The 18480-nt window shown below is 49.9% G+C and overlaps 1 protein-coding gene across 1 annotated transcript in view; it reads right to left on the reverse strand.

The window, feature by feature from the left end:
- MGAT5B (alpha-1,6-mannosylglycoprotein 6-beta-N-acetylglucosaminyltransferase B) overlaps positions 1–18480 on the reverse strand; it is a 72101-nt gene that overhangs the window by 5790 nt on the left and 47831 nt on the right. Inside the window, exons 9-14 of the mRNA XM_053960016.1 lie at positions 12148–12279; positions 10676–10809; positions 9069–9199; positions 6668–6823; positions 5541–5687; positions 3256–3372 (exon numbers count right to left, since the gene is read on the reverse strand). Of these exons, the coding sequence (XP_053815991.1) occupies positions 3256–3372; positions 5541–5687; positions 6668–6823; positions 9069–9199; positions 10676–10809; positions 12148–12279 (817 nt within the window). The remainder of the gene's footprint in view (positions 1–3255; positions 3373–5540; positions 5688–6667; positions 6824–9068; positions 9200–10675; positions 10810–12147; positions 12280–18480) is intronic.

Raw genomic sequence — 18480 nt, forward strand, 5'->3', positions numbered from 1 at the left:
CAGCTACCATCTTTCTGCTGCTTCTCCTGCTAATGCCCTTGTTTTCAATTCCTGCTGTAACAAACAGTATTTTAAAGACAAGATACCCATGGACTCCTGGAGCCAAAGCCCATAATAAGGCTTTTAAACCTGTAAGGTAGGTCAATTTTTAGGCTTAATTGCTTTGACAGCATCTCTAATAAAGCAGACCTTTCTATTTGAAAGATAAAAAGGTTGGGGGCAGGGTGGGGGAAGAGGCTGCTGTAAGTTATTCACACTCACTCCCTGCTCTGCTCTGGGAGGATTTCTACAATTTCTTTAAAACCCCAGAGAGGTGAGCTGTGGATTAACTCCTTGGTGGGAAGGAATCCCTCCTCTCCAGAGTGACTTCGTGTCCCAATGCAAATGAGGCCTCAGTGACTGGAGTTGTTCATCTGAGGCAAATTTAGGACTTCCAGCAGCTGAGGGTAATTCCAGAGGCTGGGATGCTTTATGGGAGGGCAATACAGAGTGATGGTCCTGATCCCACAGTGGTGAGAGGAATGGCAGATTTGTCTGTACAAACAAGCTGTGGGTCTGCTGGTAGATAAAACCAGCACTGAGAGAAGGGGAAGGATTCCACTGATTGATGAATGGAAAAAAAGATATTTGCCTGTACAAACAAACTGTAGGTTTGCTGATAAATGAAACTGGATATTGAAAGATGAAAGACACAATGGGGAAAACCCCTAAATTCTTTAAGAATGAAAAATTAAAAGGGAGGGTTGTACATTAGAGGGAAATCTCTGGTATCAGGTGTATTGGAAGTCTGAACCTCTCAAGTACCTCAGGCAATGGGGAAAGAGAGAAGGGAAATGTGGGAAATTAGGATAAAAAAGAGGCTGTGTCCTCCAAAAATTGGAGAGACCCCAGGGGAATGCCTCATGGCCTCTCCTTTTATTTGAATAAAGTAAAAGGACTCCTCTGTCTCCTTTTTGGACATAAACCTCTGATGTGTGGATTAATTTTCCTGACAGTGGGAATGAGAAGAAGAGCTGAGACAGGAGCTTGGTTTGGAGCACACCAGGATGGGCACAGCAGCTGCACACTCCAGTGTGCCCAGTTCTGGACACCAGCTCCTCCTGCCTATTCCCTGAAATCCTTTCTAGTTCTTTAATTTTTAACCAGACCATTAGGTACCTAAATGACCTGGTGCACATCCAGTGAACACCGCAGCAACACAACACAGCTGCTCAGGAACCAGCACAGCCCTTTCATCCAGCCTCAATCTCACCAGTCTTGAATTATTTTAACAGCACAGCAGCACCAGGCTTCACTATTTTCTTTCTTCTCTTTGAAAAAACGGAAAATTTCCTTCTCTCTCCCAAAATAGCTCCCAGTCTCCCACCCACAGCAATTCCTTCACTTCAGGACTGTCTCCAGCCCAGATGGTGGAGGGTCAAGCTCTGACAGCTGGCCTGGCAGCACAGCAGCAGGGATGTCATTATTTTTAATTTCATTCTAATCGAGACACGGGAATGAATGTGCAGAACAACAACTGTTTTCCTAAGTCGGGCTTGATGAGTCTTTACAAACTCACAGAAAAAATGAGTGAAAGGCTGCAGTGATCTGGGAACAGGAATCCCAGAACAGGAATCACCTGGAGGAGGTGAGACACAGGGCGATGGCATGGCCACGTTACCTGAATCAGGTCCCCAGATTGCCACAGGCACCCACCTCTGCAGCTTCTAATGCAGGGAAAAGCAAGGATGGCCCTTCTCTGACCAGGATCACCCCTGTCCCCCCCAAATCCCACCCAGCCCCTGGCAGAGCCCGGGTTCCACAGCACATCCCTGTCCTCCAGAGAGGATGGCTCATCCCAGGTGAAGCCAATGGCCAGCAAAATAGCAATCAGCACTTTCCTCCCCTCCAGGAAAACTTGACTTTAATAATCTGGACAACTTGAAAGGCTCCTGCCACTGGGTGGGAGCTAAATATTCATGACAGAGTGTTTCCAGAGCGGGCACAGCAGGAGTGCTGCCTTTCCTGGGGTTCTCCCCTTCCTTACATCCCTAACAGAGGCAACTCCTGAAGTCATTCCCATCGATTTGCTCCATCCAGAGGAAATGATCAGTGAAGTGGGGGAAAGGCAGGTGCAGAGGGCTGCAGCTCTCTGTGTTTATCTTTGTTATCAACCAACTCCCAGAACTGCTCTCCACCTCCAGCAACCTCAGCCTCCTGCTGCCAAACCTTATCTCAGCCTCCCCTTGCTCCAGGACTACCCCCAGGATTCCCAGGGGATCTTTCAAAGGCACAGCTCTGCCCTGGGGAAACACCCACAATGCCAAAGGAAGGTGGGAGAACATGTGGCCCTGGGGCTGCAGGAAGGGACCAAAAAATCCAAAGGAGAAAGGAAAAGAAAAGGAGAGCCAGGCTCCAACATCTGCTGCTGCTTGTTATCTTAGGTTGGAAATGGGGGTGTGTATTCTATTCCCATCTGTCAGAGCTGGGGCAGTTCTCTGCTGTTCATTGGGCAGTTTGCTTTATCTCTCCCACACCCAACCCTCCCTCCAGGAGATCTCTTCTGTTCATGGCCACTGAGTGTCCCTGCATGGCTGAGAAAATTCCATCATCCCTTGGGGAGATGCTGCGCCCAGGGGAGGAGCCAAGCATTCCTACCTGGATACAATCTGACTTTGGAACAGCACAGCAGCCTTTGCCCACTGCATTCCCAGAGGAGCAGCTTTCTGCCCCACTGCATTCCCAGAGGAGCGGCTTTCTGCCCCACTGCATTCCCAGAGGAGCAGCTTTCTGCCCCACTGCATTCCCAGAGGAGCAGCTTTCTGCCCCACTGCATTCCCAGAGGGAGCCCAGGCCCATCTCCAGCAGCCCTGGAGCTTCAGAGGAAAACTCCAGCCTTGTCCAGGATCCTGCTCCAGCAGAAGCACAGCTGGCACTGCAGGAGGGCTGAGCCCCCATGGAATGGCACTGCTGCCACCACCCTGACCCACAGGCTGCCACGGCCTGCTCTGACTCTGGCAGTGTGGTTTTTTTTTGGTCTGTACTATAACATTTGTATTTTCAATTTTCCTAGTAAAGAACTGTTATTCTAATTCCCACATCTTTGCCTGAGAGCCCCTTAATTTCAAAATTACAATAATTCAGAGGGAGGGGGTTTACATTTTCCATTTCAAGGGAGGCTCTTGCCTTCCTTAGCAGACACCTGTCTGTTCAAACCAAGACACTTGTCCAAACCCAGCAGTGGGGAGGTCACCCCAAAACTGCTCTGAGGCGTACCTGTGTCCTCATGATGGTTTTGATGGCAGCTTCAAACTCCTCAGAGTTGTTGTAGTCAACAGTCCACACGTGGGGCTTCCCGATGAAGTCCTCAGCATATGGGTGTTGGGAGGACACCTGAAACACAGCGGTGCCAGCTGGGTTTTGCAATCCCTGCTGGAATGGCTGCTGCTTCCTGCTCACAGCTGGATGGCAAAGAGGAGCAGCAGCCTCACCGACAAAGTGGGGTTTGACCCACTGCAACAGGGAGTGCTGGAAAATGGTTTCCTCTGGATCCAGCTGCTCCCCAGCCTCAGGATGATGTGCTATAATTCCCACTGGGTTGGGATGCCCCATTCCCAACAATAGTGAATTCCTTTGGCAGCCCCCAATATCTCCATCTCTGAACCCCAGGAACAATTTAACCTTGACCTGAGCCAGTCTGTGGATCTGGATGGTAAAAACACACCAAAGCAGGAAAGGTGTGTGAAGGCACCACATCTCCCAGGTTTGCCAGCTCTAGAAACAAGGCAGAGAGAAAATCCATCGCCACTGAAGGCTGGGAAAGGCTGACACTGGGAGAGAGCAGTGCTGGAAGCTGCATCACCCTGATGCCACGGGCAGCCCACGCACTGGTACTCCACAGGTACTGACATCCTTGCTTTTCCCTGGGCTGCCCACCCAGGTGATTTTTGAGGGTTTACCTCTTTTGTTTCAGCCCTGAGGTGCCTTTACAGCCCTGATCTCCTCTGGGAAAAGAAGAGAGAGGTTGCTGAGCAGAGGATGTGTTTTGGGGGCACCACAAAACATCAGAGCAGGGCCTGAACCCCTACCAGCTGGAGGAGAAGAGCTGTGTGGTTTATCCCCCTCACTGCTGTCCTTCCTCATTTCTCTCCCTGCGGATTGATCACCTCTTTCCCCTTAGGCACAGAAACACCCCGAGGCATTTCACAGCCCTCACCCTGGCTCCAGGCTGAGGTACAGCTCCAGCCCCACCCAAATGGGTGCTAACACCTAATTCAGGGGTGCATGGGGCAATCAGGGGGGGCAGGACAGCCCAGTCCAGCTGCACAATTAACACCAAATTCGGGGGGTGCTGGGGCAATCAGGGGGGACAGGACAGCCCAGTCCAGCTGCACAGCCCCCAGCTCGCTCCCTGCTCAGTGAGGGAGACTTGCACTGCATTATCCACTTTATTAATAATAAAAGAGGCAATTTTCCCAAGCCTTTAACTTTTAAAGAGCTCCTGCTCTACTTAGATTGAATTCCCAGTGCTGGGCAAGCCTGGGAGGGATTTCATAGCCCTGGCACACTGTGCAGGTCCTGGTGTCCCTCTGGGGGGACAAAGGGATGAGCAGGGGGCATTGCCCTGGGCTGGGAGCAGGGTATGGGGACGTGGGGATCTGGGCTGGTGGGGAAGGAGCTGGGAGTCTGCAGAAGGCTCCTGCACAACCTTCTCCTTGGAAACCCCAAACCTACAGCACAGCCCCTTCTATCCAAGGCAAATCCCAAACAGGAACCCCATCTGCAGACATCCACAAAGGAAATCTTGCAGAAAGAAAAAGTAACCTCAGCTTAGCAGCTGCCCTTCCCCAGGCTGGCCCAAGGCCTGGGGCCAAGGGAGTGGCTCCAGGCAGCCCCCACACCACACTCGTGTTATAGGTACATATTATAATATTGGCTTTTTGCAAATATTAAAATGGATTCTATATGTGTAGTGTTAAAGTGGCTTTGCTATAAAGATACAGATTTTATTTCTGTTGTTAACTAAAAGTTAGAAATGGCTGATAGATATGATTGTATTAAAATGCCTGCTTGGATGGGATAATATCCAAGGAATATATGATGAGGACCCTGCTACTGATATGCCAACTACCAACACTTACCATTGGTAGAAAATATGGACCAAAGCCCAAAAACTGAAGGTGATGATAAAAAAGGACTGAAACCCCAACCAAGGAATACACATGCTCTAAAAAGGCAGACCTGAGGAGGAAACATGCTAAACAGTTCTTGGAATATGTAATTAGTTTGGGGGAAAGTTTACTATTTATATATATCGATTTTCTTTTATATTTACTATTATATTTATATTGTTTTGTCTTTACTATTATAGTTCTATTGTTTATGAATATGTAACAGGCTGATGCAACAGAAATGGTATTTCCAAAATAGCTGGTGTGCTCCTGGCGGAGTGCCAAGAGGCACCCACCGTATATCTTTGCTTTATTGTCTTTGTCTCCTATTGTACTTTATTAAACCTTCTAAATGTTTGCAGGAGAATGAACGCTGTTTTCCACACTTGCCTCTCTGGACGTGGGCTTCCCGCGGAAGAACTCGTGGTTGAGGGAGCTGTGGGGAGGGTTGAAGCGTGCCTGCAGGAAAACGCAGCCGTTGGCGATGGCCTCCAGCGGGGCCGGGCCCTCGTAGGGGAACCCAAAGCCAATGAAGAGCTGCAAGGCACAAACACAGTGCTGCTGAGTGATCTTCCCCACAGGGAAACCTCCCAGATAAACCCAGCAGCATCTCCTCTCTGCTGCTCTGCTCCTGCGCACCAAGCCTCTAATGGGGTTCAACAAACTATGCTGAAAATTCCCCCTTTTCACAGAATTCACAGAATCACTGGGTTGGAAGAGACTTTCAAGATCATCGAGTCCAACCCAGCCCCAACACCTCAACTAAACCCTGGCACCCAGTGCCACATCCAGTCTGTGTTAAACACACCCAGGGATGGTGACTGCACCACCTCCCCGGGCAGCCATTCCAGAACTTTATCACCTTTCTGTGAAAAACTTTTTCCTAATATCCAACCTATATTTCCTTTGATGCAACTTGAGACTGTGTCCTCTGGTTCTGTCAGTTCCTGGAGAAAGAGCCCAACCCCACCTGGCCACAGCCACCTTTCAGGAGCTGCAGAGAGTGATGAGGTCACCCCTGAGTCTCTCCTTTTCTCCAGGCTGAACACCCCCAGTCCATCAACCACAGCCATGGAGTATCCAGGAGCTGCAAGATCCCCCGTGGTGCTTACAACCATCGCTTTGGCCTTGCATGGAGCAGCATTGCTTTGCCAAAGCTGTTTGGGCTGGTAAATCAGGAATATTTCCCCCGGCACCAGCTGAAGGCGACAGGGATGCACCCACGCCCACACACTCCAAGAATCTCGTTTATTTTTATCACAGCTATAAAGTGAAAAAAAAAAAACCCATACCCACTCAGCAATAAATGAATTAATGAGGAAACTTTGCACTCTGCCTGTGGACAGTCTGCAAGGAGAAACTCCTCAGACACATCTTGATCCAAAATGTGCTCTGCTCCGTTCCTACCTAATTATCCGGGCTGAGAGGCTCATGGTTAATTATCCCAGCTGGGAGTGCCTGCAGGCCTGGGAGGAGCACAGATAATGGAGGACAGGTCCTGGGATGCCCTGACCCACCTTTGCCTTCCTCAGCAGCTGCTGGAACTCGTGCTGAGGCAGCAGCCCGTGGTTCTTGACGAACGCCGGCACCTCGGGTGGCCTCTGTGTCTCATAATAAACCGTGCCATGGATCTCCATGTACTTGTTGAGGATGGCCAGGAACTTCTCCTTGCCCTGGGGAGGAAGGCAGACATGTGAACTACACCAAAGGATGGGTCTGACCTCCTCCCCATGGTTATGGGGAGGTGGTAACTCTCAAACTGCTGTCCCAGAGCACCTGCCATGCTTCAGGCAGACCCACAGCAGTGCAAAATCCCCACCTGTCCCTCCTCATGCTTTGGAAACACATCCTGGACTACCCCAGGCTCCTGGAGAGCCCGAATGGCTGCAGGATCCATCACTCTGATCATCAGGTTCCTGCCTCCCCGTCCCCTCCAAGGGCAGCTTCCACTCTGGAGCTGCTGAATTAAAGGCTTCAGAGGGTTCAGAAGGAAGTCTGCAAAGACCAGAGCTTGCTAATAGCCTCTTATTCCAAGTAACAAGTACCAAGGATTTTCTCATTCAGATTTAATCCTGTTTCACTACCTGGAAAATGAAGAGGGTCATCAATTTTCTTCTCTTGGAGGCTTCCCTCCAAGCAGCCTTTCTTTTTAACAATTTCTCTACTGCAGAATTTTTTTTTGCTTGAAAAAAGCACAAAAGGCCCATCCTTTGGATGCCGGATTTCCCAGTGCTGCAACAGCCCCAAAAGAGCAAAGACCAAGGGGAATAGGAAGTTATAAATGGGGAATTTGAGAAAACTCTGTATGTTGCCTTAAAGCCTCCTCAAATGTTGTATTTCTGCCCTCAGCCATGGATCCCTGGAATCCTCCAAGGCTCTAAGGCTTTCCCAGCTTATTAGAACTTCAGCTCCTATTGTGAGCCAGAGGCAAGAAGTTCAGAGAGGTAGGAAATGAGAAATAAAGGGAAGGGAGGTTTAATGAAATGTTTCTAAATGTCGAAAACATCCTGCTCTGGAGAGGGTGTTTGGTCCAAGACTGGTAAATGAGCACCTGGCTCCAGAAGATGGAGGTGGTCTTTGCCTTTTTACACCTCAAAATCACTCAAAATAAGGAAAAACTCCTCTATTCCCTTCTCTATTCCATGGAGGGTACAAGATGGGAAGCAAAGGCCAGGCAGCCTGGCCTCAAGGAACCAGCAAGGCCCAGCCCCAGCCTCTTCACCCAGCAATAAATGACCCCAAATATGCAGTTTGGGGAAAACTGATGTTGTTTGTGAGTTCTGACTCAAAACAGCAAATGCCTGTAGCACCCTGTGTGGAGGGAAATGTCCTTTCTGGGGTTTGAACTCTCTTTATTGCCTTCCCAAATTACCTTGACTAAGCTCCAAGGAAACTTCTGGATAAGAAGGGGCAGGGGAATGGTAGAAAAATAAGACAAGATGTTGCAGTTCTCCTAAAATGAGATTTAGTGGGTTTCAGTATGGCTTTTAGGGAGCCCCCGAGCCGGGCAGAGGCAGGGGGGATTTGCTCTCAGACCTGGGCAGGGATGGAAAACCCACAAACACGGGTAAAGAGGAGATGGCGTGGCTGGATCCTGGCTCACCACAAGCATCCCTGCTAATTAGCAGCTGCTAATCAGGAAAGCTGGGAAGGGGAGGAGGTACAGCCCCCACTGCATCAACCCACATCAATCCCAGCAGCTCCAGAGGACCCAGCCCACGTCAAGGCAAAGTCGACTCTGACAGAAACCTTTTCTCTCCCGAGGAGAGGTGCAGAGGCAAAGCCCAGCAGCAGCTGGTGTGGTACAGTACCTGCAACTGGAGCAGCCCCAGGCGGTGCACAGAGGGAAAAATAGAAATAAATCAACAGACAAAGAGAATTAGCGCCTTTTTACAGCCCAGGAAGGAAAAGCAGCTTGCTAGCTCTGGATAAGATGGGGGGAGCATGCAGAGCCCCTCTGGAGAAGCAGGGGGGTGTTTTGGGGGTCTGGAGGGGCTGTCCCCATGCAGTGACCCACCCCTCTCCCCCAGGTGCACGACCCCTTTTCACAGAGTGCTTGAAAGCAGACACAAATTATCCCCATCATAATGCAGCAATCACTCCAATTAATTAGTGGCAATGATTACGATTAATTACATAAAATCATTGATACAAAATCCTCAGCCTCAGAGCCTGCAGGGAGGAAGCACCACCCAGAGCAAGGAGCAGGGAACGGTGTCCCTCCAGCCTCTCCGTTTGTTGGAGGCTCTGGATGTGTCACATCACTCCCCCAGGACACAAGGATGGTTCTCCACAAACAGACCCAGATCTGCACCTCCACAGCTCAGGGTGAGATCCAGAGGCTGGGGCTGACTCCCAGCTCTGCCTGTGCCCACCCCTGCCTGCCTGGCTTGTCCCCACCAGCCCAAGGCCACCCACCTTCCAGATGCTGGCCTCCTTGCCGTACACCACGGCCATGCTGCTGACTTTGTTGGCCTTGATCAGCTGCCTCTCGGTCTGGTTGAGCTCTTCCGACACGAAGCCCATGAAGGAGTTGTCAGGGGTGTGAGCTGTGGGCACCAAGGGGAGGAGACAGGTGGCTGGAGAGATGTTTTTTGGGATGTCCCCAGGGTTGGGGATACAACCTGAGCTGAGCCCAGCTCCAGAGCCTTGCTGGAGCATGGAGGAAAATGGAGCTTGAATCCCTATCCAAGCAGCTCATGGAATCCAGGCTTCAGAGCCCACTCGAGCAGCTCTTCACACAGTGAGGCGTTTAAGGCTGCCAGAGGGGCTTTACCCAGCTGGGAAAATGGAATGCCTGAGTCACCCAGCAGCCAGTGGGACACTGGGCTCCTTCCAGACACGCACATCTCCTGTCTGTGCCACAGGCAAATCCCACTGAGCTGCTCTCACCTTCAGAATCCCAGCAGAAAGCAAAGCTGGCTCTGCAACCCACACCACCCCAGCTGGAAGCTGCTGGCTGTGCCCTGACTGTGCTGGAGCAGTGGAAGGAGCCTGGTCTCTCTCCCTGGATCATTCTGTAGCCCAAGAGGTGGCCCAGCAGGAGCAGAGCCGGGGAGGACAGCACTGCCCGAGCATCACCTTGTGGAGGATCTCAGAGCCCCAGAACCACCTGGCAGGCCCCCACTGGTGCCTTAAGTTTTTAGCTTTTATATTTTTCAGATCCTGTACTGCAGTAGTGAATAACTCTGAGCTCCATACAGAGTGTTAGTAAGCTCTCTTCAGTTTGGTCAGACAAAACTCTCCCTCTAGGCCTGAGAACCAAGGACACCATCACAGCCTCAGGCCTGAAAAGTATAGACGTTGCAGTAAGGTAGAAAAATTATAAGAAAAAGGCCTCATAAAATCAGGCCTGCTCTGTCATATCAGTGGCTGGCCTTGTCAAGCTAGCACTTTGCAAGTTCCATGTGCAAGCAATCCTGATGTGAGCAGTTAGTTAGCATAACAATCTATTCCTGGGTGAAAAACAACTAGCACCTGTATAAACTGGTTTTACACCGTTAGAAAAATGAAAACTATCTCTCACAAACAACTTTTCAGCACATACACACTGGGGGTTTGAGTGACCAATCAGTACAGGGTAACAACCTGTTACCTTGCTACCCTGACCAATAAAGTAATTGGCAAGAAAGCTCCTGGCCAATTGGAGTCACACATGAGGTTTGTAAAACTGGATAAAAAGGAGTTATGTGAATAAAGAATGGGCTTTTCCACCATGAAGAAAATGGAGTCTCGTGTGAATTATTCCAATATATAAACAAAAGTGAATTGGGGAGAAGCAAACTGGGAGAATGTGACTTCGTTACCTGAAGCTGTAATTGGACCATTAACCCCTGATAAGCAAGAAGACCAAACTTACATCTGTCTGAAAAGCTCGTGACCATCGTCCATCCTGGGTGTAGCCTCTGCCAGGCTCCTGCACTGCCCAAGGTGTAACTATTGAAGGCCTTTGATAAATACCCACTTTGTTCTGCAACTGAGTCTAGCCCCTGTTGTAGGCAGGCGCTGCAGGCACCCCCACTTACGGAACATGGTCATGAACTGGCTGGGCTGCAGGTTCCAGTAGCCCCAGTTGGTGCGGTAGCCGCGCAGCGTGGCGTACTCCTCGTGGTTGTAGGCTGGCTCTGTCCCAAACGTGTCGATGACCCGGACACGGCACCTGCGGGGCACACACCCCCTGAGGACATCTGCTGTCCCCAGGAACCTTGTCCCTGGTCTGCACCCCGAGCAGAGTGAGAGGAATGAGGGATTGTCTTCACAAAACCAGCTGTGGGTCTGCTGGTAGACAAAACCAGCACTGAGAGGTAAAAGAAACAATGGGGAGGGTTCCACTGAGTGATGAATGGAAAAAGATATTTGCTTTTACAAATAAACTTTAGGGTTGCTGATAAATGGAATTGGATATTGAAAGATGAAAGAAACAATGGGGAAAACCCTAAATTCTATAAGAATTAAAAATTAAAAGGGAGGGTTATGCATTAGAGGGAAATCTCTGGTATCAGGCATTTCAGGAAGTCTGTACCTCTCAAGTACCTCAGGCAATGGGGAAAGAGAGAAGGGAAATGCAGCCGGGAAATTGGGATAAAAGAGGAGGCTGCATCCTCCAAAAATTGGAGAGACCCCAGGGGAATGCCCCATGGCCTCTCCCTTTATTGGAATAAAGAAAAAGGACTCCTCTGTCTCCTTTTTGGACATAAACCTCTGATGTTTGTGGATTAATTTTCCTGACAAGAGGGTGCAGCAGCATCCGAAGGAGCCTTTCCCAGCACTGCTCCCTCCTCGCAGGACAATTTTCCTTTGCAGGACCCTTAGCTCCCAGACAGCTGCAAGAATGATGAACCTCCCAAAAGCTTATTAATGCCTTTCCCAATATCCTGGGAATGCTGAGGCAGGCACTACCAGCACAAGGCTGAGGACAGAAGAGGAACAACAAGCAAGGCAAGAACAAAACAAGCTGAATGCAAAAGCAAATGCATTTGTAATAAAAGCAATAACGCTGCTTGTCATTTTTCTCTCTAATAAAATTGTGTAGGATAGTGGAAGAGATGGTGAAAAATGTAATAAATAGCAGGTCTATCAGCACTAAATTAAACCGCAGATTTTCCAGGCTGGTGATGTACCAGGGGATGATGACATTTGTCTTGATGCTCGAGGAGCCAGGGACAGGGCTCCTTACAAATTCCCAAGGCTCACCCTCCCCTGCATGCTGTGCCCACCCCTGGCTGCAGGAATGGAACGGAAGCACACATCAACACATTGCAGGCACATACAGGGTTTGGTCTTTCCCCAACTCTCTCTCTTTTATTGAGCTTTTATCCTAAATACCTGAGGCTCAGAATGCCTCGTGCCGTGGCACCAGGGGACACAGCAAGGCACCAGGCAGGCAAAAATCAAAGGTAAAATCAAAGGGTCTGGCTCCTTGGATTGGTCATTAGCATTACTCTTTGCTTGCTAATTAATGAAATGGAGATCAAGAGCGGGCAGTGGCTTTGCTTACCTGTATTTCTTAAAGGAGAGCCCCATGTGCTGCTTCATCTGCTGGAGGCCGTGGTAGTCGGTGTAAATCAGGTCAAAAGGCAGAGGACTGGTCAAGGGGCAGTTCCCCCGTCCAGGAGGCACCCCTAAGTGACTGGGGAGAAGCAGGAGGGATCAGCCCCAAAGCCCTGCAGCACAAGATCTCCTTTCCCTGCTGGGCATTGAGCAGGAGCCATCAAACAGCTCCTCTTTGATGGAGGGAGAGGCAGATGGTTCTTCTCACCCCAGTTTTTATTTCCCAGGCCAAAGATCTGGAGGGTCCTGGTCCCTCCCCATCTTTGCACCTGCTCCAGCTGAGTTCCTGCTCCTCCCACATGGACTGTGAGGCACAGCATTCCCAGCCAGGGCTCACCAGCATCCCAGTCCCCATACACCCTCCCTTGGACCTCTCTTGTTGAAGACACCAGATTTCGTTTACTTTCATTGCAGTCACACCAGTGACAGACTTGTAAAGCCACATCTATCCTCTCCTCTCTGCCTGCAAGACTCCCAGCTGGGCCTAAAGCTCCCTGTTCCCAGCTCCCCATCCCTCCTAGCACACCCTGGAATATCTTTCTTATTCCAGTCCTTACCCACCACATCCCAGAGCACTCTCAGCTTCTCCTTGACTCTGCTGGCAATGCCTGTCCTTGGATGTTGGGCACATTTAATTCATATTTCTCAATTTTGGTCCCATTTATGAAATAATTCCGTAAAACAGGGGGCAGCTTGGCCCTGGGTCTCACTCAGGGGGTTTCCAGCCAGTTCCTTACAAACAGCCACACTCAGCCCCTCTTCCCTCCTCCAGTGGATAAAATGCATTATGAAAATCCAGATAAACTTGACTGACTGTAATCTTTTTATCAAGACCATCAGTTACCTCGCTGCCAGGGTGAGATGTGATTAATCCAGCAAGATACAGGGCTGGTAAACCTGTGGTGTGTCTCCTTCCATTTCCAATTACCTCTGTGAACTGATGAATCTCTCTCTCTCCAAAGCTGTTTCACCAAGTGTACCACTGATGTCAGCCTGACAGCCCATCTGCTTGTCTGGACCATGTTTCCTCCTTCTCAGAAAAAAAACCTCCTGTGACACCTTCCAGCTTCAGCAGGTTTCTAAAAATCCATGTTGCTTGTACTTGTGATTTCCCAGTGCCAGTTGCTCAGAGGCTGATTCACTCCGCAGTTTCAATGCTCTTGTATTTTGTTTTTCCTCCTAAAGATGATAATTCCTCATCCCCATAGCTCTACTCACACCCAAAAAGCAGCAGTATCCTCATGGAAAACCAAACTGCTGAGCTGATTTGGTCCACTCAGGCTGTCTCACTCCCACCACGCAGTTGTCCCATTCCATTCTCAGTCCTTCCAACAAGGCTGAGGAATTCCTGTTTTATTTCACAAGTCTGAGTTCAGACACTGTGAAATTTCACCCTTAGCTCCTGCCTGCCAGGACGTCTGTCTTTGTTTTCTTCTGGGCTCTTCGCTTACTCCAAACCCCTATTTGGAGATGGGAATTTATCCCAGCCATGCCTGTAGGTATTTTCTCTTCTTTAGTTCAGGCTTTACACTCCCAGGCTTTGAATCTTTCCTTCTCTGTGACCTCTCTTACTGCTTCTCTCAATTTCTCAGCATTTTCCCTTCTGAACCTGAGAATTCCCATTCCAGCCCTACCTGGGGTTAATCTGTTCCTCAGCTGAAGCTCAAATGGACCCATGGTCCCAGGGTCCATCCTCTGAGGAGCACTTCCATAAGGTCCTCACCCCTTGCTGAGCCCTTCAGCATTTCACCTGTCAATTAAATGGCTGCTTCCAGAGGGAATCAATGCTTTCCCATCCAGGGAAGGCCAAGGGACACAACTGTCACGAGGATTTGCTCGCCAGTCTCTCACTAACATCAGAAGGGGCCACACAGAGCTAGAAATTTGTTGGCCATAAGAAATATGATAAAGGGCTCTTGGTTGGCTCCTGGCCACACCTCCCTCTTCTTCTGAACCTGACCTGGTGGAACATGTCCCTGCTCATTGCAGGGGTTTGGACCAGAAGAGCTTTAAATGTCCCTCTGAACTAAGACTTTTCTATGACTCTGATGTGGCTCCAAGTCCTTGAGCACTGAGCACCAAGATCCTTCTTCCAGCCCCATCCCAACCTGACAACAGTGCAGGGTCACCCCAAACTCCCGACCATGACAGGGACACCAGAAAATGTGTAAATGTGGAACAACCATGCTGGCCAAAGCCAGAAAAAGCAGAGAATTTCAATTTAAGACAAAGAGCTGCTTTTGCAGCTGCTTCATTGCTCTTGTCACAAGGAATCTCAGCACCAGCTCAGGGCAGCCTGGCCGGGGATGCCGCAGGGGGAACAGGTTGCAGTTTTGTCACTTTTATGCACAATTTTACACGACAGGACTGATTGGGAAGATGGCAGGAATAGAAAGGCTCTCACCTCCCACAGCCACCTCGGCACAATAAATAGGGCACCAAGGAGACTCAACCTCCCAGGAAGGCTGAAGGGGAATTTTTAAGCCAGGATTTTGTAGAGATGGAATTCTAAACAACGCATTTGCTCACACAGTGCTGCTTTTTCCTCAGCCATCAGACAAACAGTGATTTACACCAACCTGCACTGTGGTGGAACCAATCCATAAACCTTGTATTTAACTAAAAATCCCCAAACCATTACACTGTGCTTGCAGCACACACCATCCTCTGGCTGGTACGTGTCACACAAGCCACTGCACTACAAAATAATCTGTAATTTAAGGAAGCCCTAACCAAGCTTGACGAGGGGCTGCAGGAGGCAGCAATTAGTGTAACTCATACTGAAGCTTCAAAAAAAGTTCCCACCAGTTGGGAAGAGCAAGTCTGATTCTCCCAGCTCCCATCAGCACCACAATCTGGCACACATCCTCTCTCCAGGTGCTCAGGACTTGCCACATCCATTTATACTCCCTGTGCCATGGCTGTGTGGCTGGAATAGCTCAGAGAGCAGGAGCAGTGGCTTTGAGCAGAACATCTCTTCATTTATCCCCCTTATCCTCCCTAAACACTTTATAACCATGATTTTAATATTCCACTCATGCAAATCCAGCCTGCACCTCTGAGATGGGGGCGGGGGGAGAATTTTTTTTTTTTTTATTCCTCCTTATTTAAACATTCTTTATTCAGGCTTTCATCATTTGCCAGTTAAGTCAACTAATTTTCTACTAAACCCAATTTCACTCATGGTTGGAGTGCAATTTCCCTGATTTTTCCTTGTGCCATGTACTATTAATGGCGCTTGAAATTACGCAAATAAAATTGATGAGCGCAAACGCCGCCCTCGCCACCAGCACAGCCCAGGGATCTGCTGGGGAATCCTCCCCTCCCAGACCAGCCATGGGTGGTGACCAGCTCAGCACCCCTGGCTGGTGGTCCGGGGGTTTGTCCCATCCCAAATCCCGGATCAGAGCATCGGCTGAGCCCTGGCTCCTCTCTGGGAGGGAGCAGCCGGAGCGGCTCCGATCCAAGCGGATGCCGAGCTCGACTCTCTGCCAGCTGCCTCCACCAGCTGTGCCTACTCCAGAATAAATCTCCAGCAGCTTCTTGTCCTGCTATTTTCCTCTCAGAGGTACTTTAATCAGCCAGGGGACTGTCCCCTCCCTGGGCATGGTGCAGGCGCTCTGGAGTCAGATGACTGCGGGGTTATCTTTACATCCCATTGACCTATTTTCAAATTAACCCCACGTTTCTTTCTGCGTTATCACTCCTGGTGCTGAGAAGTCCAGCACTAAATGGATCTCGTGGGCATCTCCTGGCAGCCTGGGCCAATATTTTGTATTATATTTAATTGCATCTTCTCTGCCCACATCTGCTGCCATCAGCAAGGCTGAGAACAGAGCAGGGATCCTGTCCTCGCTGCTCCCTCAGCTGAAAGAGCCCAGCAGGCACAGGGACGTTATCCAGGCATGGAAGGTGCCAGAGCCAGGCCTGAGCAGCTCCCAGGGGTCTGTGACAACCCCATCACAACCAACAAGTGCAAATCTAAGTCCATAAAATGAACATCCTACCACCTGCCTTCTGCCTCCAGCTCTTCTTCCCCTGCTGGAATAAACACTCACTGGAAATGAGGATTTCAAGCAATTTCAGCACCTGCAATGGTTTCGCTTTTGCAAAGTACACCTGGACTGTTTCTCTGGTGCATCATTGATCCTGTATGACACAGCCCTACCCATCCAGGGAGGAAGTCCAGTAATCCTTTTATTTATTTCAGAGATCTGGAGATGCACAGGACAGTGCCAGAACAAACACTTCTTTCTGGTCTGAGATTAAGCAAATATGAAGGAACTTCCCAGGAAAGGAGAAATCAATCACTTGGATTCCTGCAGGGAGCAGCAGAAACTGAGCACTCACGTGCTGGTAGTGCCTGGGAAGAGATGGGCTGTTCTTCTGCTGTTAGCTGCTCCAGCAGCTCCAAAAAAAGAAAGAAATTTTCCCCTGTGAGGGTGGTGAGGCCCTGGCAGAGGCTGCCCAGAGAAGCTGTGGATGCCCCATCTGTGGGAGTGCCCAAAGGCAGGTTGGACTCGAGTACCAGGAGCACCTGATGCTCCATTAAAGGCTGAAGGTTCCTCCCCAGCGGTGCAGAGCTGATCAATCCACAGCCTTCCCATGCAGCTCCATGAGGATCACACGGAACCAGCCACTTCTGGCTGTTTCCACAAGCAGTTCCTTTCTCTCCCACACAACAGCAGGGCTGGTTTTGCCAGCTGGCAAGGGGAGTGAAGCCAGAGCCTGGGCATGGTGCAGGTTTTCATGTGAACAGATGCAAGACTGAAAGATGGCTTTAATCTGCCAGGAGACAATCAGAAATGTGCTTTCTGGACATCGTGTTTCCATCTGAACGGCCCTTTTTGCAGCCTGAGCACACCTCAGTGAGCACAGAAAGAGGAAAATCGCAGCTCTCACTGTGTGCCAGGCACTGAGAGGAGATGGGGGCAGCGGGAGCAGAGCCAAGTCCCAGCACATCTCCAAGGGTCCATCCACCCCACCCCAGCACAGGGAGGGTGGCTCAGCACCCAAACCACATGCTGGCCACAGCAGGAAAGGGTTGCCAGCACAGGATACAGGCATGTGCTTCAAATCCAGCGCTTTGCCAGGACTGGAATTAAGAGTCCAGATCTTGACACAGGAGCAATTAAGCACCGGGAACACTTTGTAAAGCCCTGACCCCAAGAGGCATCAAATCCCATTTCCTTCGACTTTCTGTCCTGCTTTATGAGCAGTTAATTTCAAGGGGACCATTGAGAAAATCACCTTTCAGTGCTTTTCTGAAGTCCCCAGCAGCTCACAGCTCTTCAGCCCCTTCTCCCCCAGCCTCTCCCTTAGCCCCAGAAAAGCAGCTGGATGTGCCAAGATGACCACTCCCATGGCCCAGTGATGAGGGTAGGAGCTGGAGAATCCAAGAGTGCCCCTTGTGCTGCTTCTCCCAGGGAAAAAGGCTGAGAGGATCCTTCCTGCCTGACCCCAGGGCACGGGTGCTCCAGAGGAAAAGCCTCAGTTTATTAAAGCTTTTTTTTTGTGGGCACAGACATTGCTCCAAAGCGCTGCTTGTAATTTTCCAGCATCTACTCATGAGCTGCCTCATTAACAACCCAGCTCAGAGCTTTCAGGCACTTCCCACTCCTCTCCTAGCAAGCAACAACACCAACACTGGCCTGAATTCTCATTTCCCTGAAAGCACTTTTGGGCTACCAACACAGCACCAGGAGTCTTCAGCAAGAATCAAGTGTTGCTGTTCAGATTTGGGTGCTTCTTCCCTCCCTGCTTCAAGACAAGGCTCAAAATGCTGCTGGCTGCCCACCCAGCACAAATCTCAGAGAGAAAACAGCTCCTGGCTCCCTGCTCCAGCTCAGCAGTTCGTTTTCCTGCTGGGAAGATGCACACAGAATCACGGAATGGTTTGGGTTGGACGGGAACAGATAACCCCATGATTCACCCCTTGTCAGAGGCACCCAGAGGCACCACAAGCAGCTCACAAATTCACTGGGAGTTGAAAGGAGAATAAACACCTGCACTTAGCTCAACTACAGGAGAAAAAATAGCCCCTGGTAGGACTCAGCAGTGGAATTCACAGATCTTGAGAGTCTGTAGTGGGCAAAAGATAACCCAAATAAACTGGCCCTGAAAAACCAGTCTGTGATCTCAGACTTCACAGGGACATTTGGACAGTGCCAAATGAAGCCTGCAGATTCCCTGAGCTCTTTAGCTTTGTTCCAGATTAGCATCAGTCCCTAAACCAGAGGAAGAAGCATTTGAGCATTTGTCACCCTGCTCCTCACTGCTG

The sequence above is a fragment of the Vidua chalybeata genome, chromosome 19 (genome assembly GCF_026979565.1).
Source record: "Vidua chalybeata isolate OUT-0048 chromosome 19, bVidCha1 merged haplotype, whole genome shotgun sequence".
Taxonomy (NCBI): Eukaryota; Metazoa; Chordata; class Aves; order Passeriformes; family Viduidae; genus Vidua; species Vidua chalybeata.